Source organism: Apodemus sylvaticus, chromosome 5 (assembly GCF_947179515.1).
Source record: "Apodemus sylvaticus chromosome 5, mApoSyl1.1, whole genome shotgun sequence".
In the NCBI taxonomy this organism is placed as follows: Eukaryota; Metazoa; Chordata; class Mammalia; order Rodentia; family Muridae; genus Apodemus; species Apodemus sylvaticus.
This window is the reverse complement of record NC_067476.1, coordinates 137,450,237-137,473,759: the sequence shown is the minus strand read 5'-3', so window position 1 is coordinate 137,473,759 and position 23,523 is coordinate 137,450,237. Positions and strand designations below refer to the sequence as shown.

At 52.7% G+C, this 23,523-nt stretch overlaps 1 protein-coding gene across 3 annotated transcripts; it reads right to left on the bottom strand.

Annotated features, from left to right (window-relative positions):
* Positions 1-9,993: 9,993 nt before the first annotated feature.
* On the bottom strand, positions 9,994-23,014 carry Slc52a3 (solute carrier family 52 member 3). 3 transcript variants are annotated; one of them, XM_052183879.1, is made up of 5 exons: positions 22,862-23,014; positions 14,395-15,072; positions 12,940-13,427; positions 11,395-11,518; positions 9,994-11,044 (listed from the first exon to the last, which is right to left on the bottom strand). In XM_052183879.1, the coding sequence occupies exons 2-5, from the start codon at positions 14,959-14,961 to the stop codon at positions 10,832-10,834; spliced, it is 1,392 nt and encodes a 463-aa protein (XP_052039839.1). In that variant the 5' UTR covers positions 14,962-15,072; positions 22,862-23,014; the 3' UTR covers positions 9,994-10,831. The 3 variants fall into 3 exon arrangements, with proteins under 3 accessions (XP_052039839.1, XP_052039837.1, XP_052039838.1); XM_052183877.1 differs by having other exon boundaries at positions 14,395-15,030; XM_052183878.1 differs by lacking the exon at positions 22,862-23,014 and adding an exon at positions 19,709-19,993 and having other exon boundaries at positions 14,395-15,030.
* Positions 23,015-23,523: the final 509 nt, after the last annotated feature.

The window sequence follows — 23,523 nt, the reverse complement described above, 5'->3', positions numbered from 1 at the left end:
GTCTAAGGGGTTAAGAACATGTTTTGCTTTTGCAGAGGACCCGTATTTGGCTCCCAGCACCCTCCTTGGGCAGCTCACAAATGCCCGCAGTAGTTTCAGGGACTCTGGTGCCCTCTTCTGGCTTCCAAGGTTACTGCACTGTAATGCATAAACTCACACATGGAAACACAAGTAATTATTAAAAAAATAAAATCTCAAAAATAAAAGGAAAGAGAAAAGAAAAGGAAACTATTTTTCACCAAGGTCCCCAAGGGTAGCCTCCAAAACCTATACAAACTGTGGTTCAGGCCTGGAACTGTTTACTGAGCTGGGGCCATCTTGGGTGACGAATGGATTCGCTTCTGAGGCTAGTGATCAGTATGTTCCCTCTGTCGAGTGCTGCTGAATGACTCTGAAGGGGTTCTCCATCCTCTTAAGGATGTCAGGCAACAGTAGCAGTGTCGTGAGAACCCTGCAGCCACGAACACTCATTACCAGGAATAATTTCAGACACGGATGCTCACCGTTGTCTTAAGTTGCTAGGTCTGACATATGATAACTGATCCCTTGATGTGGGAAATCCACACACTTGATTACACATGATGACAAATCTCACATGCCCACAGCACACTCCTCGAGTCCTGTCATTTCCTCCTTTACTGTATAGCCAGACTCCACCTCCCTCCCTGCAAAGCCACCATGACCATCTCAGTCACCGCCACGATCCCTTGACCCTTGCCTTGACCTCATTATTTAAAAATTAGATCCACCCATTTTATTTATCCGAGTGAGTGATTTGCCCGCATGTACGTATGTGCCCTGTGTGCGTGCTTGGTGCTCCCAGAGGTCAGAAGACGGCATCGGATCCTCTGGGAGTGGAATTATGAACCACCACGTGGATGCTGGGAATGGAACCTGGCTCCTCTGCAGGAACAACAAGTGCTCTTAACTGCCAACCCATCTCTCTAGCCCTTATCTTGACCTCTTGATAGCTTTACTCTTTTTTTCCATTACTCTGGTCTGTCTTGTTCCTGCCGCTGCCCTGGGCAGATCTGTGAGAATGTGGGGGGAAGGGATGACCCATGAGCCCTCAGGCTGCAAGGACAAGGTACCTGTGGGAAGCAAGACTCCTTAGCAGGGTCTTTACAAGAGAGGCCTCCTCTGACCATTGTCACAGGTGTGGCTCCATAGTCGAGCCACAGAGGAGGACGTGGTGAGTTTGTGCTTCTGCTCACATAGATGCACCCAAGGGATCACACACCCTAGTTTAGGGCGTGGGTCTGGGTGAGCATTGGTGTGTGTGTGTGTGTGTGTGTGTGTGCGTAGGGGCATGTATGTGGACGGGCGCCATGCTTTTCTTTGTGCCTGCTCCCAGCAGCTGAGCTGTGTGGGTGGTCCCGGTAAAGTTAAACCACAACACTCATGCTTTGTCTGTGTGGCCTTGGGCAAGTAGCTTAACCTCTTGGTGCCTTTTTCCCACTGAAGAGAGAGATATCAAAACTACCGATACTGGGGAGGCTATGCCAGGGCTGGACTGAGAGACTTGGGTTAGAGGGGTTCCCTGAAGAAATGACGTCAGAGATGGCCAGTCATAGATCAAATTCCAGATGTGCTGTGCACTTGCTGTGAGGTCACTTCCTCACCTCTAACATTCGATTCTAATTGCAAATGAGAAGTCTCTTCCTGGCATGAGGCTGGCGGTGATGAAAGGCCTCTCTGGGGCCTCATCTCCAAAGCCCTCCTCCGAGGAACCCAGCTCAACCCTGCCAGCAGGCACCTGCCCACCTTTCTCTGCTTTCTGAGTGACAGTGACCCCTGATGGCCACAGTCCACATTGCATGCAGTGCAAGCAGGCGCTGATTGGCAAGGAACTGTGTGCCTGAGGGAGGGCTGCACACTAGCTCACTTACTACCTGCACCCACAGTCTGGGTTCCAAACAGCCTGACACTTCATCGTGGGGTCACCCAGAGCTGGGTGTGAAGCCGGGATTGAGAGGCCAAATCTTGTAAGTTTAGACTCCCATTTTAGAGAACTTAAGTTTGAACTCAGATAAACTAACAGGCAGGTGCCAAACATTAGTTTCTATGTTGCCCCCCAACAAAACCCGAGCCTAGCTCCAGTCTCTAGGCTAATCCCCGACAAGACCAGTGTCTCCAGGTTATTCCCCCAAGAAACCTGCACCCTAGGTTACAAGTCCACCCCTGCCTAATGGCCACCAATGCAGAAGGGAGCAAAAATTAAATTATGATATGACTCCCAGCACCAGCCAAGTATTTTAAAGGCCATGGCATCTTTCCAGTTAGGTGCTTGCACATGTACTCCCTGTCTGCTGCTTACTATGAAGCCTTGCCCTGATAGACATTCAGGGCTCCCCCACCACCACCTGTGTGACAGTGAGGCATTGTGTGTATGGGGGGGGGGGGGGAGCTAGCTTGAATAGAATAAAGACCCTGATGTGAGTTGCATCAGATCAGCTCCTGTCTGATTTTGGGGGCTCACTAACATTTCCCTGGCACTACAGGATCAGACTCCACACCTCCTGCTGACCTCCAGCCCAGATGTGCTGCTGCCCCAGGCACCCCCTCTCCCCCATGAGCTTCACCATGAGCTTACTCTTTCTTGAGTTCAGACTTGCCTTCTTAACTGAGGCTCAAAGTCCGTGACCAAAGCGGCAAGGCCTGTTGGAGTCTTGGGGCTAGAAAACCCACTATAGCACTTTGTTCACATGCTTTTGGGTGGAGAAATGTACATGTCTTATTCAGACTCTGGTTGATAGAGAAACTGGCCAAGTTTGGCTTGGGTGGAAGGACCTGCGGAGGTGCTTCCATGGGCCCTGGTGAGGGGTGGGAGGAACGTGTGCTGCCCCTACCCTGTCCTTGTGTGTGTCCCTTCCAGTCACCTCCCTTGTGTTAACACGGTCTCTAAAAGGCGACGGGAAAGCTTCCCCATGGAGAGCTAGCCAGAGGGTTTGTGCTTCCAAAAAGAATCTGGGACTACTAGCCAGGCATGGCCCCTGTCATTCTTTGAAGATTAAATCCACTAACTCTTGTGAGGCACTAGTGCGTGGCAGCTGGATGTGGTGGCTCACGCTAGCATTTAGGGAGCGGGAGGCAGGAGTGGTAAGTTTGAAGCCAGACTGGGTTACACCCTGAGATCCTGTTTTTATAAAGGTGGTGGCGCACACCTGTAATCCCAGCACTCTGGGAGGCAGAGGCAGGCAGATTTCTGAGTTTGAGGCCAGCCTGGTCTACAGAGTGAGTTCCAGGACAGCCAGGGCTACACAGAGAAACCTTGTCTTGAAAAAACCAAACTCAAAAAATGAAACAAAACAAAACAAAACAAAACAACAACAACAAAAAAAAAGCCAAACAAGGTTGGCAAGATGGCTCAGAAGTTAAAGGCACTAGCTGTTAGGCCTGACAACCTGAATTTGACCCCTGGTCCTACAAGGTAGGAGAGAACTAACTTCCAAATTATCCTCTGGATCAGAGCAGAACAGAAGGAAACTAATGAAAACAGCTGGCATCTGGCATGAACACGTGACAGGCGCAGCGGGAACACGGGAACATGGGGACACTGGTTCTGGGCTCAGGTTTCTTGTTTTAAATATTTTTTCAAACAATGAGACAGGAGCCCCAAGAAGGGCTTCCTGAGTGCCGCACTGCAATGGAGCCGGAAGCAGGATTAGAACCCAGGTTGTATGAGTCTAGTGCCCGGCCACGTGGAGAGAGAGGCCGGACAAATTCCTGACTGTGCTGTTCCCACTGCTCCCAGCCTCAGACTACTATCAGCAGGCCCTGAAGCAAAACCTAGCTCACTAGGCCAGGGAGGAAAAGAAGTCACTCTTCACAGGGGACACGGGACAGAACTTCTGAAACAAAGAAAGTCCATAGCTCACAGGAAACACAGCCAAGAGATGAAAAAAAAAATCTCTGTCAGGTACAGGTGACCTTGGCGGCCAGGCGGAAGCTTTTGAATTAAACAATGGGATCTGCTCTAGCCTTCTTCCTTTCTTTAGATCTTATTGAATTTTGAAAAAAAAAATGCAAAGTCAAAGAAAAATTCAAAGTACAAAATAGTGTCAAAGGAAAAAAAAATCACTGGAAACCCTTTGTCTCCTCTAGTCACCCAGGGAATGGTGGGCTCCTGCCCAACAGCTCTGGGTGTTTTATCTTCATCTCTGGGTTCAAGTCCTGCCCCAGAATTTTACGCCTCATCAGACCCCTTTTTGCCTTAATGGGGCCAATCCTTGACACAAGGAAGCCAGGGGGCTGTGGCCTCCGTTCTGGGCTACTGTGTGCCCAGTAAGAAGTCAGGAAGCCAGGCTCAGGGCTCAGGCTGCTGGTCGGTAGGTTAGCTCTGAGAGGGACTGACTAACAGGCCTCCAAATCAGGATATAAAGGACAGTAGAGGTCTAGAGAGATGGCTCAGTGGGTAGGGGAGCTTTCTGCCAAGCCTGATGGCCTGAATTTGGGCCTCAGAACCCAGGGGGTATCTAATCCATCTGGGTAAAGAGGCTGTGGAAGCATGTCTCCTTCCCGGCAGCACCTATGCTGGGGAGGGCAGAGAGGAGGCCGGGACCGGGCTGCTGCGCTGGGCTCAACCTGCCTCGGGTCCGGGCTGCTGCCCTGGGCTCAACCTGCCTTTCTCTTAGGACTGAATTCTTGCCTCTTTGTGGCTGAAGTTGAACTCTTTCTTTCCAAAGAGTTGTCGTCTGTGTGGTAGGGGTGCTTGTGCCACAGGATGTGTGTGGTCTCTTCCTTCTCCTTCCAAGTGGGTTTTGAGGACCGAACTCCTCCAGTCATCGGCTATGGTAGCAAGCCTCCTTACCTGCTGAGCCATCTTGCCCAGCTAATTAAACTCTTGACTGCTTGCTGCCCCGCTGTGTCTGAAGGTTTTCCTTGTCTGGGAGCCAGACTGGTGCTGGTGCCCTGGCAAGGTGTTTGATCCCTCTGAGCTGCCTTCTATTCCTTCCTTCCTTTTTGTTCCTTTATGGGTTTCATTTTGTTTTTTTGTTTGTGACAGAATCTCATTGTGTAGCTCTGGCTCTTCGAGAATTCACTATGCAGACCAGGTTGGTTTTGAACATACAAAGATGCACCTGTCTCTGCCTCCTGTCTCCTGGGATTAAAAATGTAAACCGCCCCACCCACTGAGCTTTGGTTTCTTTATGCACAAACCTGGACTGAGTATAGGACCCTTTCGGAGGGATTCTGTGAAAACCGAATGAAGAAAGCTGAGGGTGGAGCCCACTTCCGGGACGGGCCCGCCATAGCAGGTGGCAGGAGTGGCCTCTGGTTCTGTCACGGGCCTAAGCAGGGAAGGCCCTTTAAAGCCACGATGCTGATGGTTGCCAGGGCAGACGTCTGGGAAGATGGGCAGGTGTGGGTGCTTGGTGTGGGCCAGCACCAAGGAAATGTATGAGCCTGCTTCACACGGTGTGTACTTGTCTCCAAAGCCATCCTGGCCTGGTTCTCTGTTTCCTTCTTCTTGGGTCCTCTTTCCTCTGGATCAATCTTCAGTGTGAACCTCGGCATTACACCCCAGCTCACTAGGAAGAGCTCTGAGCCAGCAAGCAGCACGTCTGTGTCAGAGCCTGCCGTGTGAATGCAGGTGTCCGAGGCGGGCAGAAGAGGGCATTGGGTCCCTTGGAACTTGAGTTTCAGGATCTGTGAGCTGCCCACTGTGTGTGCCAGGAACCGAACCCTGGTCCTCGGCAAGAGCATTAAGTACTCTTAACCCCTGGGGCATCTCCTCACCTCCCTATCAATCATTTTGTATCTGGAATGTGCAGCACCCTTTCCAGGGGACCCTGGTTCTCCTCTCATCTGGCCCCATCTACAGCTGCCATGCTCTGTGGCCATCTGGATGCACAAGGACACACAATCCAAGAGCTGTGGGATCTCAAGAGGAAATGCCATCCTCCATTTTTTTTTTCTACTGATGCTGCAAGAAAACTACCACACAGCAGCAGCTATGAAAGTGTGGGGCTGGTGGTACACACCCTTGATCCTGGCTTTCAGGAGGATGGAGAGTTTGAGGCCAGGCTGGGTTGCGTGGTGACCAATGGATTGAAATTCAAATTGATTGTAATTTTGTAGGTTAGAATTAACCAAGGTTTCCCAGAACTAAAATGAGGATATTGGCCGTCTGGGTGGAGGCGCTAGGAAAGTGGACCTCTTTCAAAATGGCTAAGGCTGTGGTCAGAAACCAATGTGAGCATTTGCAAAGTGAGACTCTGGTTCCCCCCCGTGCCTCTCTGCATGGGTTTCATTTCTGACCCTGGCTGGCCACCAAGATCTCTAGGTTTTTTTTGTTGGCCCCAGACCTCCATGCCTATTCCTTGGCACCTCTTGTGATTCTCTGTGTGCTGAGGCCGATGTGGATTTACGGAGCCCACTCAGGCAATTCCATGAGATCCTCAATTTTAGCGCCGGCTCTCTTCATTTACTCGCAAAGTCTCTGCGTGTTCCCTAGTTCCAGGAATTAAGGCGTGAAAGTCCTCCATGATCCTTCTCAGGGCGAGGCAGGGCGGAGTGCAGGGTGAACAGTTCAGCCTTGACTGGTTTCCGTCCACAGGCTAGGACACACACACACACACACACACACACACACACACACACACACACACACACAGGCCTTTAAAAGCATAAGTAAGGCCACACCCAGTGGGAGTGTTTTGCCCTATAAGGCTTTGAGTTGCCCCAGGTCAGGAAGGAAGGACCAGCTATGCAGGAACTGGGTGGGAATCAAAGATTTCTGGGCAGGAACAGGATTTGCCTAGACCAAAGGTAGGACTGGCTGGGTCAGGCTTTCCAGGGAGCCGAGGAATAGGGTGGTGTCTGGCTCTCGTTTCTTCCGGGACATTCTGAACATCTCCCTGGGGGAACCACACCAACAAAATGGCATGAAAGACTGCCTCCAGGAGACCCCCAAGTTTGAGGGATTTCAGTGGCTCTCACTGGGATTCCTGGGCAGAGGTAGGGCCCTCATCCTGGCTCTGGCTCCCCTCTCCCCTCGTGCCCTACATTTGCTGGCCTGGCTGTTCTGTCCTGTCCCTGAGTCCCTTTGTTCCAGGGGTCACCAGGTCCTGAAAGGCATTCCTACAAGAGCAGAAGGAAGGACAAAGTCCACATTTCTGCTCTGCGTTGGTCCTCGCCCAGTTCACCCAGTTTGCCCAGTTGGCTCTCTGCCGGAGTGGCACTTTCTCCTCAGTGCACCCCAGTGGTGTCTTAGCTACTTTCCATCTTTTGTGGTCCTTTCATGATTACCCCACAAAATACATTCAGGGTGACACACTGTTCTGCTCTGAATGTTCACGGAGGCACTTCCGTGGCCCCCAGACACCTGCTCAAGCCCCACCCACTTTGTTCCCACCTGCGGGGGGGGGGGGGGGGGGAGGGGACATCTTCAGCCAAGCTCCATGCTAACCTCAAAACTGAGTCCAGAGGCCTGACTGCTTTCTTTTTTATTAAAAAGGCAGAGCCTCGTTATATTTCCCAGGTTCCCCTTAAGCGCCAAGGCTCCAGTGACTCTCCTGCCTTAGCCTTCCCAGCAGTTAGGACTACAGGCCCTCTGCTGACACTTATCTTGTTGGTTCCCACATCTTGGGCCAGACTCAAGACTGGACTTGGAGCTGGGAAGTGACTTTGTAAAATACTTGCCTTGCAAGAGTGGGGACCTGAATTCAACCCCCAGAACCCATATCCTAACATGCAGGGCAAAGTGGGGGTGTGTGCTTTAGTAATCCCAGTGCTGAGGAGAATCCTGGGAGTTCACTGGCCAGCAAGTCTCACCCTGGGGTGGTGAGGTGGGCAGAGGTACAGCTTGGGGACACCAAGGGTCTGTGATGAGCAGGGCACTTCCCTGCTTGTAGAGATGGTACTGAACCCTGTGTATACCCCGCTGCTCAGCCCCTGAGAATCCTGAGAGTGAAGCTCTTCCCACCAGTATACTGAGGAGAAGTCGAGCCACGCTGCCTCTCACCGCCAGGTTACAAGCTGGAGGCTCCAAAGACGGGGTGATAGTCAAACCAGACCGATCCCACGTGAAGGTGACTTCCCAAATGTCAGCACATTCTCCTTATCCTCCCTCTACAGAGTGTGAGTCAAGATGGCTGCCTGTGCCCTCCACACTCACTAGTTACTGTTGGACCATCTTCCTCATCTATGCCGCTCTCTGGATACCCATGGCCGCATCCTGACTGGCTGTTTAAGGGAAAGTGTAAACATAGAGTGTACTCTGGCTGGGAGTGAGGGCAGCTGAGAGGGGAAGCAGGCTTAGCAAGTACAAGGCCCTAGCCTCCAGCCTCTTGTACTGCAAACAAATTAACTCTCCCTGCTACACAAAGAAGAGACAGTTTTCATTTTCTTCGGGGTATTTATGGAGAAAACATCTGAATTCTGTCTGTTTGGGCCTTGAGTCTATTTGAAAGCTGAAGAAATCTGTCCTGGTTAGTTTTGATTTGTCGACTTAAGCAAGAGTCATCTGGGAAGTCAGCCCAGGGGGGTTGCCGTGTTTGTGGGATTGATGTGGAGGGCCTGGCCCACTGTGAGTGGTACCGCCCTCCCTCACAGGTTGTACCAGAAAGCTAGGTGAAGGTAAGGTAGAGAGAGGGAGTCAGTAAACATCGGTCCTTCTTGGTTTGGGCTCCAGGTTCCCACACCCATTTCTTCCTGTTTCTTCCCAGGTTGGTCACGGTGTTTATCACAACAGCGGGAAGCAGACTGAAGCAAAAGCTCTAACCTCCCTTACAACAAAGTGCTGCTCTGCTGACCTGGGGGCTTTGCAAGGAATATCAAGAAAATCTGCTTCTGGTCACCCAGCCTCCTGAGGAGGGCAGACGCCTACTTCAGGGCATCACACTGTCATAAAGATGTGAGCTCGGATAAAGACAGTCAGCTGATGCTGATGGCCACTCTATTACCAGGGGAGTTCAGGATGTGCTGTGACCAAGGGCCTTGTCCAGTCATCTTCCTTGAGGGTTCATCTTTAGATGTTTGAGAGTGTCCGTGACGGATCATGCCCACTTGGCTATGTAAAGGGAGGAATTTTCTGTTTACTATTTCCAGAAACCTTTTTTTTTTAACAGTATTGGGACGGACCCTTGGCCTTGGCATGCATCGTGTAAGCATCCTGCCACTGAGACCCAGGCCCAGCTTTTGCGTTTCTATCTCTGTAGTAGATTGATTTTGATACCCACGGCTGCCAGATTTGGAGCTTAATCATTCGATAATAACACGGCTTTCCTTCCCTTCTGCCTGTGCAGAGCATTACCAGATTCTAGTTTTCATTTTGCTCCCAGTATCTTCAAACGTGGACAAATAATTTGGCCCCGGTAGAGTACTACTATCTAACCTAAGGTTAAAAAATGAACAGGTTCCATTTGCATTGAATCAAAAGGCATGAGATGCACTGCGGTTTGTGACTCTGGAGATCCAAGAAGGAAGTCTCTGTATTTCCTGATACCTTGGAAGGGTGAACAGGAAGTAATGAAAGTGTTTGTGTATGTGCGCGTGTGCATGCTGTTCTGACTGGTTAAGACAACTCTCACTCTTTACCCTTCCTGGCTTGCCTGGAACTCACTTACTGTGTAGACTTGAAGTCAAAGAGATCTGTCTGCCTCTGTCTCCTTGAAGACAGGCTGGGATTAAAGGTGTGTGTCACCCATTCATGCCAGGCCAGGCCCTGTACCACCCACCAGTGCCACTCCCACTCCTGCTGTGTGTGATCACATGTATCAAGAGCAGCTGGTTAAGCATCATTTGAGTATTTTGACTTTTGGTCACATGACTTAACCTTAAACAGCTGGACAATCTTTCCAGCCCTACTTTAAGAGTAAAGAGGAGTGCAGGGCGGTGCCAGCCCGTAACAACAGTCTAAAGAAGCGGGCTGGCATCAGGCCTCTCTCTATCTTTCTTCCTTGGTTCTCGACCTTGACTGAAAACAGATTTGAATTAGGCTGATAGAGTGTAGCCTTCACGGGGCTTCTGGTGTGTACACAGCCCCTAGTGTAAACGCACAGACAACTTTAATTTTTATAAAAAGGAACAGAATGCAAAACAACATAATAATTACAGACAAAACTCATCCTGCCTGAGCCACCCCTTCGAGGTCCTCACTGTCCGTTATGCGTCCTGGTGGGGTTCACTCAAAGGCAGGGCCCCCTTCAACTCATCTCAGGGTCTCACCATCCTGGGAGACAGGGAAGGCAGAGAGCTGTACTGGGGACCCGGGTCCAACAGACTTGGGGTGCAGCAAAGGGATGGAGGCGGGGTCCCTCCCAAGTCCTCTGATCACTTCCAGGTTGTATTTAGAAGGGTGTCCACGCAGGAGAGAGTTCAGGAGAACCTGTTAGATGCCTAAGCCTACAAGCGAAAGTTTGTTTACTATAACCCTCCTTTAATGGGCAGAGACCTAGAGAATCAAGAGATTTCCCCAAGGTCTCACAATAAGCAAGAGGCAGCTAAATCTTCCAGGGGTCTCCCCTAACATCCTTGGGCTACCTCCAACTGAATGCTACAAACCGGATCTCTCCAAACTCAGAGAATGAGGTCTGCAACTGGGGCTCCTAAGCACTGGGCACAGTGTTGGAGGAGGGGCTGCGCTGTGCACCTCCAGGCTGGGAGGGGACCTTTGTGTTAAAAAGCTCAGGCCTGGCCTTCTTGCTCCCCAGACCCAGATCTGTGACCATGCAGGGTGACTGAGGTGGAGGCTGGAGTTTAGGGCTGAGGTATGGGGTGTGAGGCTGGGGAGTGGAACAAAGGGTTGTTACCCTTTGTGTCTCTGGGCTCTTCTGGCTTTTAGTTTCAGCGATGGGGATTCCTGGCATCCTGTGGTGGCCAAGTGAGCCTAGACTGGGCAGTCCAGGCTGCAGTAGTCAGCAGATGAGAAGAGTTTCAGTACATTAACCAGTGGGAACATGAGCAGGGCACCAATCAGAGAGCCCAGCTGCACTGCTGCCCCACACCACAAGAGGGCACTGCGACTCCGGTCACGCAAGATCACACCCAGCATCACCTTGACATAGCTGAGACAGGCTGCAAACAGCACCCAGGAGAGCACCTGCCGGGACAAGGCCACCAGGGGAGATGGAGGGGGAAGAGGGCTCAAGGGGCCCTGGGGCGAAGAGTAACCCCAAGGGACTAAGGGAGGTGAAAGGACCCCTGAGCACAAGGAGGTCCTACGGAGATGACCCTGGAGGGCTAAGGGGGGTGGGCACAGGAGTCATCCTTACAGGGTAAAAGGAAACCCAGGTGTCTCTCCCTCCCCCAAAGTGGTATCCATAGCAACCTCACCTCCCTAAGCCCACTTTTTTAAATTTATTTATTTTTTTAACACTTTTAGGCTAATGGAAAGGGTTGTCCTTGGGGTTCCCCAGACTTGGGAAGTGAGAGTGTGAGGGGGATACTTACGATGAGGACTTCTCCACCCCAGTGACCCTGCAGGACAGGGCAGGGGCTCATAGCAGCCATGGCCATATTGTAGGCCCCAAAGCCAGTCCCCAACACTGTGAGCACCCCCAGGAATAACAGCGACCTGTGGAGGAGTGGAGAAGGGCATAGAAGGGGTTGAGAAGCCTCCCTCCTGTCTCCTTCATGGACAGGGAGTAGCCTGGGCTTCCAAGGTTAGAGGTTTAGACTGTTATGAAAATACAATCCCAGGCTACTTAGCTTAAGGGGGTGGGGACACTGAGAGGTGTCAAGGACCTCATATCTTCATACCAGATCACAGTTCATCCACCCACACCTTGAGACGGATCCTTGACCCATCTCTGACCTCTCCTTGCCAGCACTATGGGAGTGCGGGTGGGCACGCGCGGGGAGTGGCTAGAACACAAGTGCTGGGCCGGTCCCCAACTGTGAGTGTTGACACCAGCAGGAGCTTTGATCCCTGCAGGGTCCTTCATGGTGTGATACACTTTCTCCAGGACCCTCCCTGGCTTGGGGAGGGAAGGGGGAAGGGAAGGCAACCCTGAGCTTGGAGGTAATGCCAAAATTCTATCAGAATCTGGCCTGCAGCTGAGGACATTGCTTTTCCTTGGGCAAGGCTCAGAAAATTGGCCACGCCTTCCCCTGGTCCAAGAATGAGTGTTTAGCAGTGGCTGACCAGGACATGCAGAAACCCCATCACCCGCAGCTTCTACCTCCCTTATGTTTCTGCAACCTGAGACTGCTTCCCTACAGAGTCCACCTACCCAGGCTAACTAGCACCATCTCCTTTTCCTGCACAGAAGAAACATGCTGAGTTTTGGATTGTGTAGCAGGTGCCCTCCCTCCGTCAAGAGTGAGCACAGCCCACCTGACCCCAGCTTTTCTGTGCATGTCTCTGTCAGTTCTTCAGCCCCACCCCCTCTCTCTGCCATGACCTCCATCAGGTGGACCAAGCCTGTGTCCCCTGGACTTCTTTCTGCCCCAGAGTTTGAAGCCCTAGGAAGAACTGATGGACTGCGCTAGCTTACTCTCCTGCTCCTGGGTTGGTCCCACCCGGGTCTGTGTTTGTAGCAAATCTGAATGGCTAGAGGGCTGGGGTGGCAGCAAGGCCAGGGCCCCTAAGCTTGGAGATTCCAACGTGGATATTTCTCCCTGGGGTGGGCAGAGTCAGAACTCCTTATATTTTTGAGGCAGGGTCCCATCCACGCTGATAGCCTCAGTTACATCTCTGCCTGTCTATCCTAGAAGTGCAACTTGGGGTTGGCTGAGGCCGAGGCAGGAGGGTGAGGCTTAGCAAACCCATCCGATTGAGAACAATCCACATCACATTCCCAGACATCCTAGGAGTAATGTCACTCCCATTTTCCAGATAGGTACCCTGGAGGCACAGAGGCAAAGCTTTGTGCTACTCCATACATCTGAAAGACCGTATTACCAACCACCTCACAGACTGGCCAGTGAGTAGGCAGGGTTCTGAAATGGGGTGAGTCCCCACTAGAGTTCCCTGGGTCGGGTCGGGTCGGGTACCTGTTAGGCAGGAAGATGGGGAGGAAGCAGGCGAGGGGGCTGGCCACGGAGCTGAGGGTGGCGGACAGGTGGTAGGCGACAGGCCCGTAAGGCAGGCAGGAGTAGGTCTGCACCGAGGGCAGCACGCCGTTTGTGAGTGCATTGACGAAGGCCACCACGGAGTAGATGAAGGCTAGCTGGGCTGGGCGGAGCGAAGCCACACTGACTTCCAGGGATCCCTTGCCTGGGCTGCTCACAGGGGCGCCCAGGGAGCTGGTGTTCTCTGGGTCCCGCGGCCTGATAGAATGCAGGGTGACCTGGGAGTGGAGGAGGTCCTCTATGGAGCCTTGCCGTCCCCAGGGCTGCCGCTGCAGGAGGAAGAAGGCGGCCAGGCAGCAGCCTGTCAGGAAGGACAGCAGCAGGAAGAACAGCAGGGGCGAGAAGCGAGGGGCCAGGTAGCGGCTTGCCAGGTGCCAGGTGAGGGGCGGCAGGGAAGGGCTGAGGGTTCCCTGTGGAGGCAGAAACAAAGTTGCAGTCAGCCGCCGGGGAGGGGGGAGAGGGAGGAAGGGGGGAAGGTGGGAGGGTGGTGGGAGGGGGGTTGGGGATGAGGGGAGGTTGGGGGGGTTAGGCATGGGGGATTGGGGGTTGGGGGGGAGGTTGAGGGGTTGGGGGTTGGGGGATGTCAGAAACAGTTGCCACACCAGATTCCCAGATAAAAGCCTGCGCCCCCCCCAAGTCAGAGCCATCTCTGACTCTCATTAGATTCTCATTTCCCCAGTCTGTGTGATTTTGTTTGGGGGCTCAGGATAGCCCCCCAATCTAATCTCCCTAAAACAGACTCCTTTATTACCAGTTACTCTAAACCAGTTGAGTTGGGACAAAGTCGTAGCTCCCCAAGGTCCACTGGGGAGGGATGGGGACATTTTTCAGGACTGAAACAGGACACCTTTGTCTTGTCACTTGTCAGATGCCATCTGACTTTATGACAGGCTTGTCAGCCATCTCCTCCCCCTCCCCCCACCCCCATCCCCTGATAAATCCCATGCCCCTGTCACTGTCTGCTGTCTGGGACAGTTTTAACTCCTTTGTCACCTTCGAATCTCAAACTTCCAACACGCACACACTTCAAATGGTCTTTCTGCCTCCCGTCCACCCCACACACTTAAGTTTGTAGCCCTTAGCTGAGAAGACGCCTCAGCAGGGGAAGGCACTTGCAGTTCCAGGTTCCAGGCCGTCAACCAGGGCCCCATCCCTTCAACCCTTGTGAAGGTGGGAAGAGAGAACTGACTCTACAGAGTTGTGCTCTGACTTCCACGCTTGTGCTGGGCACGTGTGTCAGAATACACACAATAGTAACATAAATAAATAAAGAAATATGTGGTTATGTCAAACAAGGGAAATAACGAAGTAAATCGTCCCTTCCCTCCACTGGGGACGAAGCACAGTACAACAACGACTCCAGGTCACACTGGGTACCTGAGTGACAGGAGTCTCCGTAGTGGTCACAGGGCTCAAGGTGGTACCTGGTGTCTCCGTGGCATTGACACAGGTGGTGAGGCCTGAGCCTTGGACAAGGGCCACCAGAGCAGGCAGCAGGCCACTGAGCCCCTCGCCTATAAAGAAGGTGGTAAGATAGTACGTGGGCAGCTGGCTCATGAAGGGCAAGAAGGTGACAGAGGAGGTGCAGTCCACCAGGGCCAGGAAGAAGGTGAGGACGATGAAGGCCACGCTGTGCTGTCTACCCTGTATCCAGGAGATCTTGTTCCACAGGAAGGCTAGGAGGATGCAGGCAGCCGTGCCTGTGCACAGGATAAGGAAGATCACGGGCACCTCAGACAGGCAGCCGGGTCGGAAGCGATGCATCAGGGTGACTAGGAGGGGGCCTATGTTGGCCAGCTGGATGACCACAGTGAGGTAAGAAGGCAGGTCCCAGGCCTCGGGCAGCTCAGTCACCAGCAGGGGCAGCTCCACCCAGAGCCCATTGATGGCCACCCAGGAGCCCATGCCAAAGACGCAGACCAGCAGGTGTGTCAGGAAGGCCATGGTGGGCAGCCGGGGACAGATGATATCCTGTCCTCCAGGTCAGGTGGCAGAGAGGCTGGCAGAGGTTACCTGGTGAGACAGTTACAGTTTCATCACCGACGAGCTGGCTTCCTATTAGCAGAAAACACAGTTGCATTTGTTCACAGATAACCTTTAACTGGGTAAGGTTTTTCTAGGCAGGACTCAGAAATCCTAACATCATAAAAGAAAAGATTAATATATCCAACTTCAGAAATGTTAAAACTCACAAATGTAATCAATGCAAATAGGCAAACAAAATACCTTCTATAAAAAAAAAATACCTTGCCAGGCGGTGGTGGTGCACGATGCCTGTAATCCCAGCACTCTGGGAGGCAGAGGCAGGCGGATTTCCAAGTTTGAGGCCAGCCTGGTCTACAGAGTGAGTTCCAGGACAGCCAGGGCTATACAGAGAAACCCTGTCTCAGAAAACAAACAAACAAACAAAACAAAAAAACCAACAGCATGGTCAAAAGACATGTGATAACCTGGGGAAGACATGGGCAAAACAGATAAAAGGCTTGGTTCTTCAATATATAAAGAGTTGTTACAAACCAACAACTGAAAACCCCAGAAAGAAATTTATCAAGGATATAAACAGTCTAGAGGAAAAACACATAATAGGTCTTTGACCTGTGAACAGGTCACCATCTCTCTTCTGGATGGGAAAATGACTGTTTTCCAGAATGCTGTTTCCATGGTCACATGGTAATTTTCACATGATTTTGGAAAGTCAGCAAATGTAACGTTTTTGGATAATCATAGCCAAAATTTACCCATCCCACACCAGTGTCCTTGATGAGCAGGCGAGGAAGAGGCCTAGAAAGGCAGAGTCACATGCTCAAGGCCACCCAGCCAGCATGTGGCATGTGCCTTTGTGAGAGCTGTAGCATCCCAGCAGGCTCCTTCTGGTACAGAAAGTGGGGACCACTTTCCTCTCATCATGTGCCCTTGAGCTGGTCCCATGCCAATTGGGTAACCATATGCAGACTCCAAGTCTGTTTTCCTTTTTCTCTTCTTCTTCCTGTTTTGGTTTTGAGACAAAAATCTGACTATTTAGCCCAGGCTAGCCTAGAGCTCTCTATCTTCCCACTTTTGCCTCAGGGGTATAATGCGTCCCCACACTCAGGAATCCCTCTTTGGTTCTCGTAGTTCTAGAGCTTTCTTGTGGTTGAGCCTCACCCAGGAATCTTTGATGCCTTGTCAGCTCCTTTCCCTGGTCCCTACACAGGAAACCCACCTAGAAACAGGAAATCATGTAAGAGATGGGAGAATGGGAACGACCAGACCTGGAGGGCTCCCTGGCCTGACCCCAGGTTTGCAGGAGGACCTGGAGACAGGCAGCTCCCAAGCTGCAGTTACTCCTGTCCCACCTTCAAAGCTGCGCCGGCCCACAGTTTCTTCTCCACCCAGATTCCTGCAGGAGCTCGCAGCAGGGAGCCTTCCCAGGGCCCTTGCTGGGCTGGTGCTCTGGGGGTGTAGGAGGACACGCAGCCCTGCCAGTCACTGCTCTGCTGACTTCCTGACACAGCAAATGATAAAGGGAACAGAGGGAGCCAGTGATTAGAGGAGTGATTTTCCCCTCCGGGGCTGTCACGGGAAAGGAGAGATAGGCTGGGTTCCATGTTTAAAAGATGAATGTGAGATGAGGTGTGGCTCAGGTACTGAACTCGGGGACACCGGCTTGCCAGGCAGGAGCGCTGCCACTGAGCTATGCACGGTCCCATTGCTTTTACTTTTAATCTGGAGACAAGGTCTCACTGAATTGTCCAGGCTGGCTGTGATGGAGTTCTGTAGTCCAGACAGGCATCCCTCTGCCTCAGCCTCCCTAGAAGCCAGGACTATAGGCCTGGGTCCTGACACATGCGTGGGTCAGTATCTGTATTTTCTGCCTTGTCTTCAGTGGCCTTGTGGCCCCTGTTCACTCGGGTATGCCACCTGCCTTTACTGGGTGCCTACACCCAGTTGAATAATTGTCTCTGCTCTCAGGAATGTGAATAGATTTGTCACCAAGGGAAACAGAAAATCAAAATGCAGAGTCGTCCAGGCAGCAGTGATTACCGTAGAGCCAAGAAGAATTAGGGGGTGGGGTGGGAACATGGGAGTCAGAGGAGTCTGGGGGCAGGGGGTCCACGGCAGAGACGTCAGCCAGTACAGGGCACTTCTCATGTTCTAAGATTAGCCTTGGGGCTAGCGTGGCTGTGGCTATAAGATTAAGGAAGTCCCCAGGCCGCAGGGACAGTGTGGATGTGTCCTCAGTGACCCCTCCTAAGTGAAGGAAGGCCAGTCTGGATGGCTGCAGCGAGGACTGTGACGGGGAGCCACAAATGAAGCAGGGTCCAGGCAGACAATGAGCCGTCATGGCTGCTTGGGATCCACCCCTTACATCTGCCGTCTCTCCGCAGTCCCGGGTTCACCTCCATATCACAGAAGAAGAAACTGAAGCTCAGAAAGGAAAAAGTGGTCAAAGGCCACACAGCTGCTCATGGTGTGTGGGGCCAGGGAAGAATGAGGACCCAGGCGACCTAAACTTTCAGGCTCTGGGACTCTGGGGCCGGGGAGTAGGGAGTAAGGAAGAGGGGAGGAGCCAGAGACAGGGACCCTGAGATAGAGCTGCTTCCTGGGTGCCCTTCGGGGAGAGACAAGACAAAGGCTCTGACTGCGACAAGGTCCAGAAACAAGTGGTGACAAGGGACATCAGAGGATGAGGTTGGGTTTTGGCCCTTCTGATGTTCCTCTGTGTGTGTGTGTGAGAGAGAGAGTGTCTGTGTGTATGAATGTGTATGTATATGAATTTGTGTCTCTGTGTGCGTGAGTGTGTCTGTGTGTGTGGATGTGTGTCTGTGTCTGTGTGTGAATGTGTGTCTGTGTGTGTGTCTGTGTGTGAATGTGTATGTGTCTGTATGTGTGTGACTGTGTGTGTCTGTGTGACTGTGTGTCTATGTGTGTGTCTGTGCGTGTGAATGTATCTATGTGTGTGTCTCTGTGTGTGTGTGTGTGTATGATTATGTGTGTGTTTGAGTATGTGTGTGTGTGACTGTGTGTGCGAGAGAGTGTGTGTGTGTGTGTGTGAGAGTGTGTGTGTGTCTGTGTGTATGAATGTGTATGTATGTGAATTTGTGTCTCTGTGTGCGTGAGTGTGTCTGTGTGTGTGAATGTATGTCTGTGTGTGTCTGTGTGTGAATGTGTGTGTGTGTGTGAATGTGTATGTGTGTGAATGTGTATGTGTCTGTATGTGTGTGACTGTGTGTGTCTGTGTGAATGTGTATGTGTCTATGTGTGTGTCTGTGAGTGTGAATGTGTCTATGTGTGTGTCTGTGTGTATGATTATGTGTGTGTTTGAGTATGTGTGTGTGTGTGACTATGTGTCCGAGTGTGTGTGTGTGTGTTTTGCAGGGGTGAGCCAGGGTCTTGTGTATGCTAAGCAAGTTCACACTACCTCTTTTGTTATTTTCACATCAAACACCTAGTGTCAGCAGTCCCACAGCCCCATTGTGTGGCACTGGGCTGCCTCCGCCCTCGTGTGGCCTGACCTTGGTCCTGGACTGTAACAGTTTCCTGGCTTCTGTGCGAAGCCTCTCATCTCAAGCTCCTCAGAAGCCAGCCAGTTCAGGAGCCGATCTGTGTCCACCATCCAGGACAGAGTTCTCCCCCGGGAACTGGGGTGTGGGGGGTGGGGTATTTTCTCCTATGTGGAGGCAGCATCTGGCTTGCAAGGGGCTGGGTCACCCTACACCCTGACGCCATGGTTGGGTGCTCTCTCTGCATAGAAAGGCTGGCGGCAGGTGGGCACTGAGTGGAGGGGACCCAGACTGGAGCCAGCCAGCCCTGGCCTGCAGGTGGCCCTGGGGACTGGGTAGGACCTGCTCTGGGTAGACAGAGCAGGGGACCAGAAAGCCAACCTAAGGAAGGGAGTGTGGTGCTGAAAAGGGGGTGAGGAAATGTGGAAGAGTGACTGATGGGTAGGGGACAGGGCATTGGGGCCCAGAGAGCCCACAGACCCTGAAGTAGGCAGAAGGAAAGATGCTGGAACGGAGGGGAAGAGAGAAGAAGAGAGGAGAGACAGAGGAGGTGCATGTCCAGGAGCTGCTACTGGGTGGCCAGGAGCATCTCACATCCACGCAGGACAGGAATTTCACCTATAGCCCCCAACTCATGCCAATCCAAGTTCCCTTTGCAAAGACTTGTTTGGGCAACCACACACCCAGAAAGCAGGCTGGTGGCAGTGGCATCCTGCCCACCCTGATCTCAGAGCGCTGTCTGCCGTGCAGGCCTGTGCCCCCCCCCCCATGTGTGCCCTCAGGTCACTTGCTTGTCGTCTCTGAGCCTCATAGGAGGTCCCACCCGTGAAAGGGCCTGGGGATGTCGTGGCCCAGGTCTCAGGGAGGGAGGGAGGAGGTCTCAAGGCTCCCTTCCTTCCTCCCCTCCCTGCAGGCTAGGTAGGAAGGGCATCCGGCCTCCCAAACCAGCCGAATTTTGGAGGAGAGCCATCCTCAGACTGGTGGGACCTTGTGCACCCAGGCCAGGTTGCTGAGGCTGGGCAGGTGGATACAGGTGCAGTGTAGCATCCAAGGCCAAGCAGGCCCGGGCTGGGAGTGCAAGGGCGGTTCACAGTCCGCAGCTGTTCCGCTTATCCCAGCCTCCCTCCTGTCGGGAACTAGGGGAAAGGTCATAGGCCACCCGCTGTCCCCTGACCGACGCCCCCTGCCCATGCTCCACCGCCACTCACCAAGGGTCGCGGAGGGTCCGCCTGCGCGGTGGCTCCAGGAGTCTGTGGCGGCACCTGTCTGTCCCCGCCCCGGTGGCGGGAAGGTAGGCGGGACCCGGGAGTGGCCCCGAGACAGCACTCGGGAGCCACTGCCTGCAGCCCACGGGATCTGAGCCTTCTGCATCCCGCCCCTCTCCTTCCCGAGGGAACAAGTCAGGGGTGGGGCAAAGTCTCCTGCGGTCAGACATAAGTTAGCCATTGCCCCTCACTCCTGCCTTTGGGAGTCTACCACATAAGCTCTGCTGTATAGATGAGGAAAATAAGGTCTTGAGCGAAGCCACACAGCTCTGGGAGACCCTCAAACCTCTGGTGTCTGGCCAATGGTAACTTAAACCTGCAGGGCAGGGGATGCTTTTCTGCCCCATCTCACAGATGGGGAAACTGAGACAGGTATATGCTTGTATCAAGGGAGGTGTAACAGGAAGCATGAGCTAGGCCTGGAGCCAGAACCACAGAGGGCACTCACGCTGGGGGAAAAAAATGTGTCAAACAAGTCTTGGAACTCAGCCTCCTTTTGAACGGCCTTGCGTGGATAATACAGCTCTTTTTGTACTGCCTGCTGCTCTTAGCTCTAAGAGACCACACTGTTGTGGAGACCTGGGCCCCACCCCTCTCATTCAGCAGGCTGTGTGCTTTGGAGCTCAGAAAACATTACTCACACAAAGTGTACCAAGAAGATAGCACCCGGTCGCCCATCTCTCCCCCATCCTACCCCAAGCACTTATCTTTAGATCTTTGGTACAGTTTGAGCTGGCTCTTCGCAGGCTTGCAGGAGCAGCCTGAGGCACTGGCCTTTGGCCACAGAATCCACATCTAGCCTTGAAAGCAGGCCAAGAGAGTCACAGTGTATCCATAGCTGTAGACGGCTATACGGACAGTTCTTATCACAGCACGCTTTATCTCTCCCACAGGAGAATCTTCACTCAAGTGCAATGCCTCCCTCCACCTTCCTCTCCCTGATAACCTGGGTGCCACCGCCCCTCCCAAGCCCCTTCTGACACAAAGCCTGCTGGACTAGCTCCCAACCCTGACCCTTTTCCAAGCCTCAGATTTTGTGGTACTTTGGCTGCAAGCGCTCTTGTTGACGTGTCTCCTGTCAGTGCATGCGAAGGGCCTGAAATGTGCAGGCAGGACCATCCTTCCCTCTGAACTGAGGCCAGGTGTGTTAGCCTCGGGGACATGGGCTTGGCTCTCAAAGGGAAGCCTCCCCAGCTGAGGCTACTCCAGTGCCCCGGAATGCCATCCTCCCAGATCCAGCAGGCATCCCCTCCATCCCAACCACCCTCCTTGTGTCCCAGCCAGTGGCCAGCCTCTCACGGGCGCTCCTTGTGGTACTGCTATTTTAATGAACCGTTATCAACCCCTGAAGACTCTCTCCTGCTCACCTAATCATTCCAAGTGAGTCCTTTCCCAATGGGAACCAATACGCTCCGACGCCTTATGGACTCTCACCAGTTGCCTGGCTGCTTTCAGAAACACCTCCGAGCCACCACAGCCCACCTTAGCCTTCAGTGGAATGTCCTTTCTGCCTGATCCAATCTTACTTCCAGGCGCGGAGGTCAAGTGCTCCTACTGAGGAACTCTCCTGTCTCGTCTGTAACAGCCATCTACATGGGCTGTGTGGCCGTGACTCGCAGGTCACGGCACACACGAATAGTCCCCAGCCTGGATGCAGAGACCAGAGGTTTGAGGGTCCCCCAGGACCTCCTCCCTGACTCTTACAATCCTTTAGAATGTCCTGTATAGCTTTTGCTTATTTAAAAGCCTTTACATCTGAGCATTTTCCTCCCAGCCTACAGCCTGCCTTTTTGGTGGTGGGGACAGACCCAGGGTAGGTACTTTACCACTGGGCCGTAACCCCAAATCCTTTGAGCAGTTTAAAGGTTACAGAAAGTTTAATGTTTATGTGCACAGGCTGGGGTGAGGAACAGGGACACAACTCACTGTCTGTTTATTCCTCTGTATTTGAAACAAACATGTGTCCCAGGCTGACCTCAAACCCCATAACTACCCAGAGAGGGCCTTGAACTTCTGAGCCTTCTGCCTCCTGGTTTTATGCAGGGTTGGGAATCCAAACCGGGGCTTTGTGCATGCTAAGCAAGGGCTTTACCGATTGGGTTACATCCCCAACAACGCCTAGATTCTGAGGTTACTTTTTGCACTTAAAGCCAGAGACCTCTCAAGCCTTTAATTCCAACCCCTGGGAGGCAGAGGTAGAGGCAAGTGGATCTTGAGTTCGAGGCCACCTTGATCTACAAAATGAGATCAAAGACAGCCAGGGCTACATGAGAAACGCTGTCTAGAAAAACCGAGAGAGAGAGAGAGAGAGAGAGAGAGAGAGAGAGAGAGAGAGAGAGAGAGAGAGAGAGAGAGAGAGAGGTCTTCCTTTAGGGGCTTCATTATCAACTCCAGTTAATTCAACAACTCCAGTTAAACCCTAGCTGTAATCCTGGCACCGTGGGAAGGGCTTAGGATGTACAAGTGAACAAGGGTTCAAAGTTCTGGCCCTTGGCAAACCCACTTTCTCGCAGAGATGACTGCGCCAGCAGCTTACTCCGCATCTTATAATGGGGCTGGGAGCCCGAGAAGGGTGGGCGGGGCGTCCTCTGGATAGGACGGTTGCTGGGGAGCCTTGGATCGGCCGAGGTGAGGAAGTGCTCCTGTCTGCAACCTGGTCTGTCCTGTCTAGGGATTCTTTTTCTCTCGTTCAGCTTAGCTCCTCCCATTGCGGGTGCTCTTTTATCTGACTAGATCGCAACCGCGAAGTTTGGAGCTGTCACACAGGCCTGTAATTTCAGCTCTCCGGAAGTTGAAGCAGAATCACGAGTTCAAGGCCAGTGGGGACTGCTGAGCAGATACTGCTGTCTCTTTCTGAAAACAAAACTAAAGGGCCCTCAAGATGACTCGTCAGGTAAAGGCGCTTACCCCCAGCCTGTCAACCTAAGTTTGATCACTGGGACCCATATGATGAAAGGAGAAAACCGATTCCCGTAAGTCGCCCTCTGAGCCCTACACACGGTGTTGCATTTGGCCCCTCCCCCACTAAATACATGTGCTAGAAAAGACTCTGGTTCATAAAGAAAAACGAAAGAACAACTCAACCATAACAGGTACCTGCAAATGTGTAGGGCTTCGGGCAACTCGAGGTGGTGTTCACGTTCCTTGGAGAACCCCAAAAGTAGAGAGCAACCTGTCCATATCTGGCCAGGTCGCTCAAGAAGGTTCTCGTCACACCACTGGCGCAGTTTCCTGACCGCGCCCTCGAGTAGGAAGATCGGGCGCGAAGGCGCCGCTGCAGTTCACCGGAGCGGCCGCCAGGGGCGCAAAAGCCTGCGATCTGCGGGGACGCGGAGCCGGGGCGGGGGCTGGGGGAGTTCTTAGAATGTCACTCACTGCTAAGTGCTCTCCACACCACTCCAGGGTGCGGTCGGTGGGGACGCAAAGCTAAGAGTGTGGAGAAGATGGGAGGTGAAACACGAGATGTGAGTGTGGCTAGAGTGCCAAGAGAGAACAGGGTTAGAGAAGGGCTGCAGACCATCCAAGGACCTATTTGCTCCCTTTGCGGGGCGGCAGCACCTCGCAGTCCCCGTTTAAAGCAGCTGACCACACACTCAAGAATACAGCTCCAGAGCCCAGAACAGCACGAGCGGCGAGAGAGAGAGAGAGAGAGAGAGAGAGAGAGAGAGAGAGAGAGAGAGAGAGAGAGAGAGAGAGATTGGTAAATATACACCAGGTAACTTTATCCCTCACGAATAAACCCCACAAATTCTTGTATG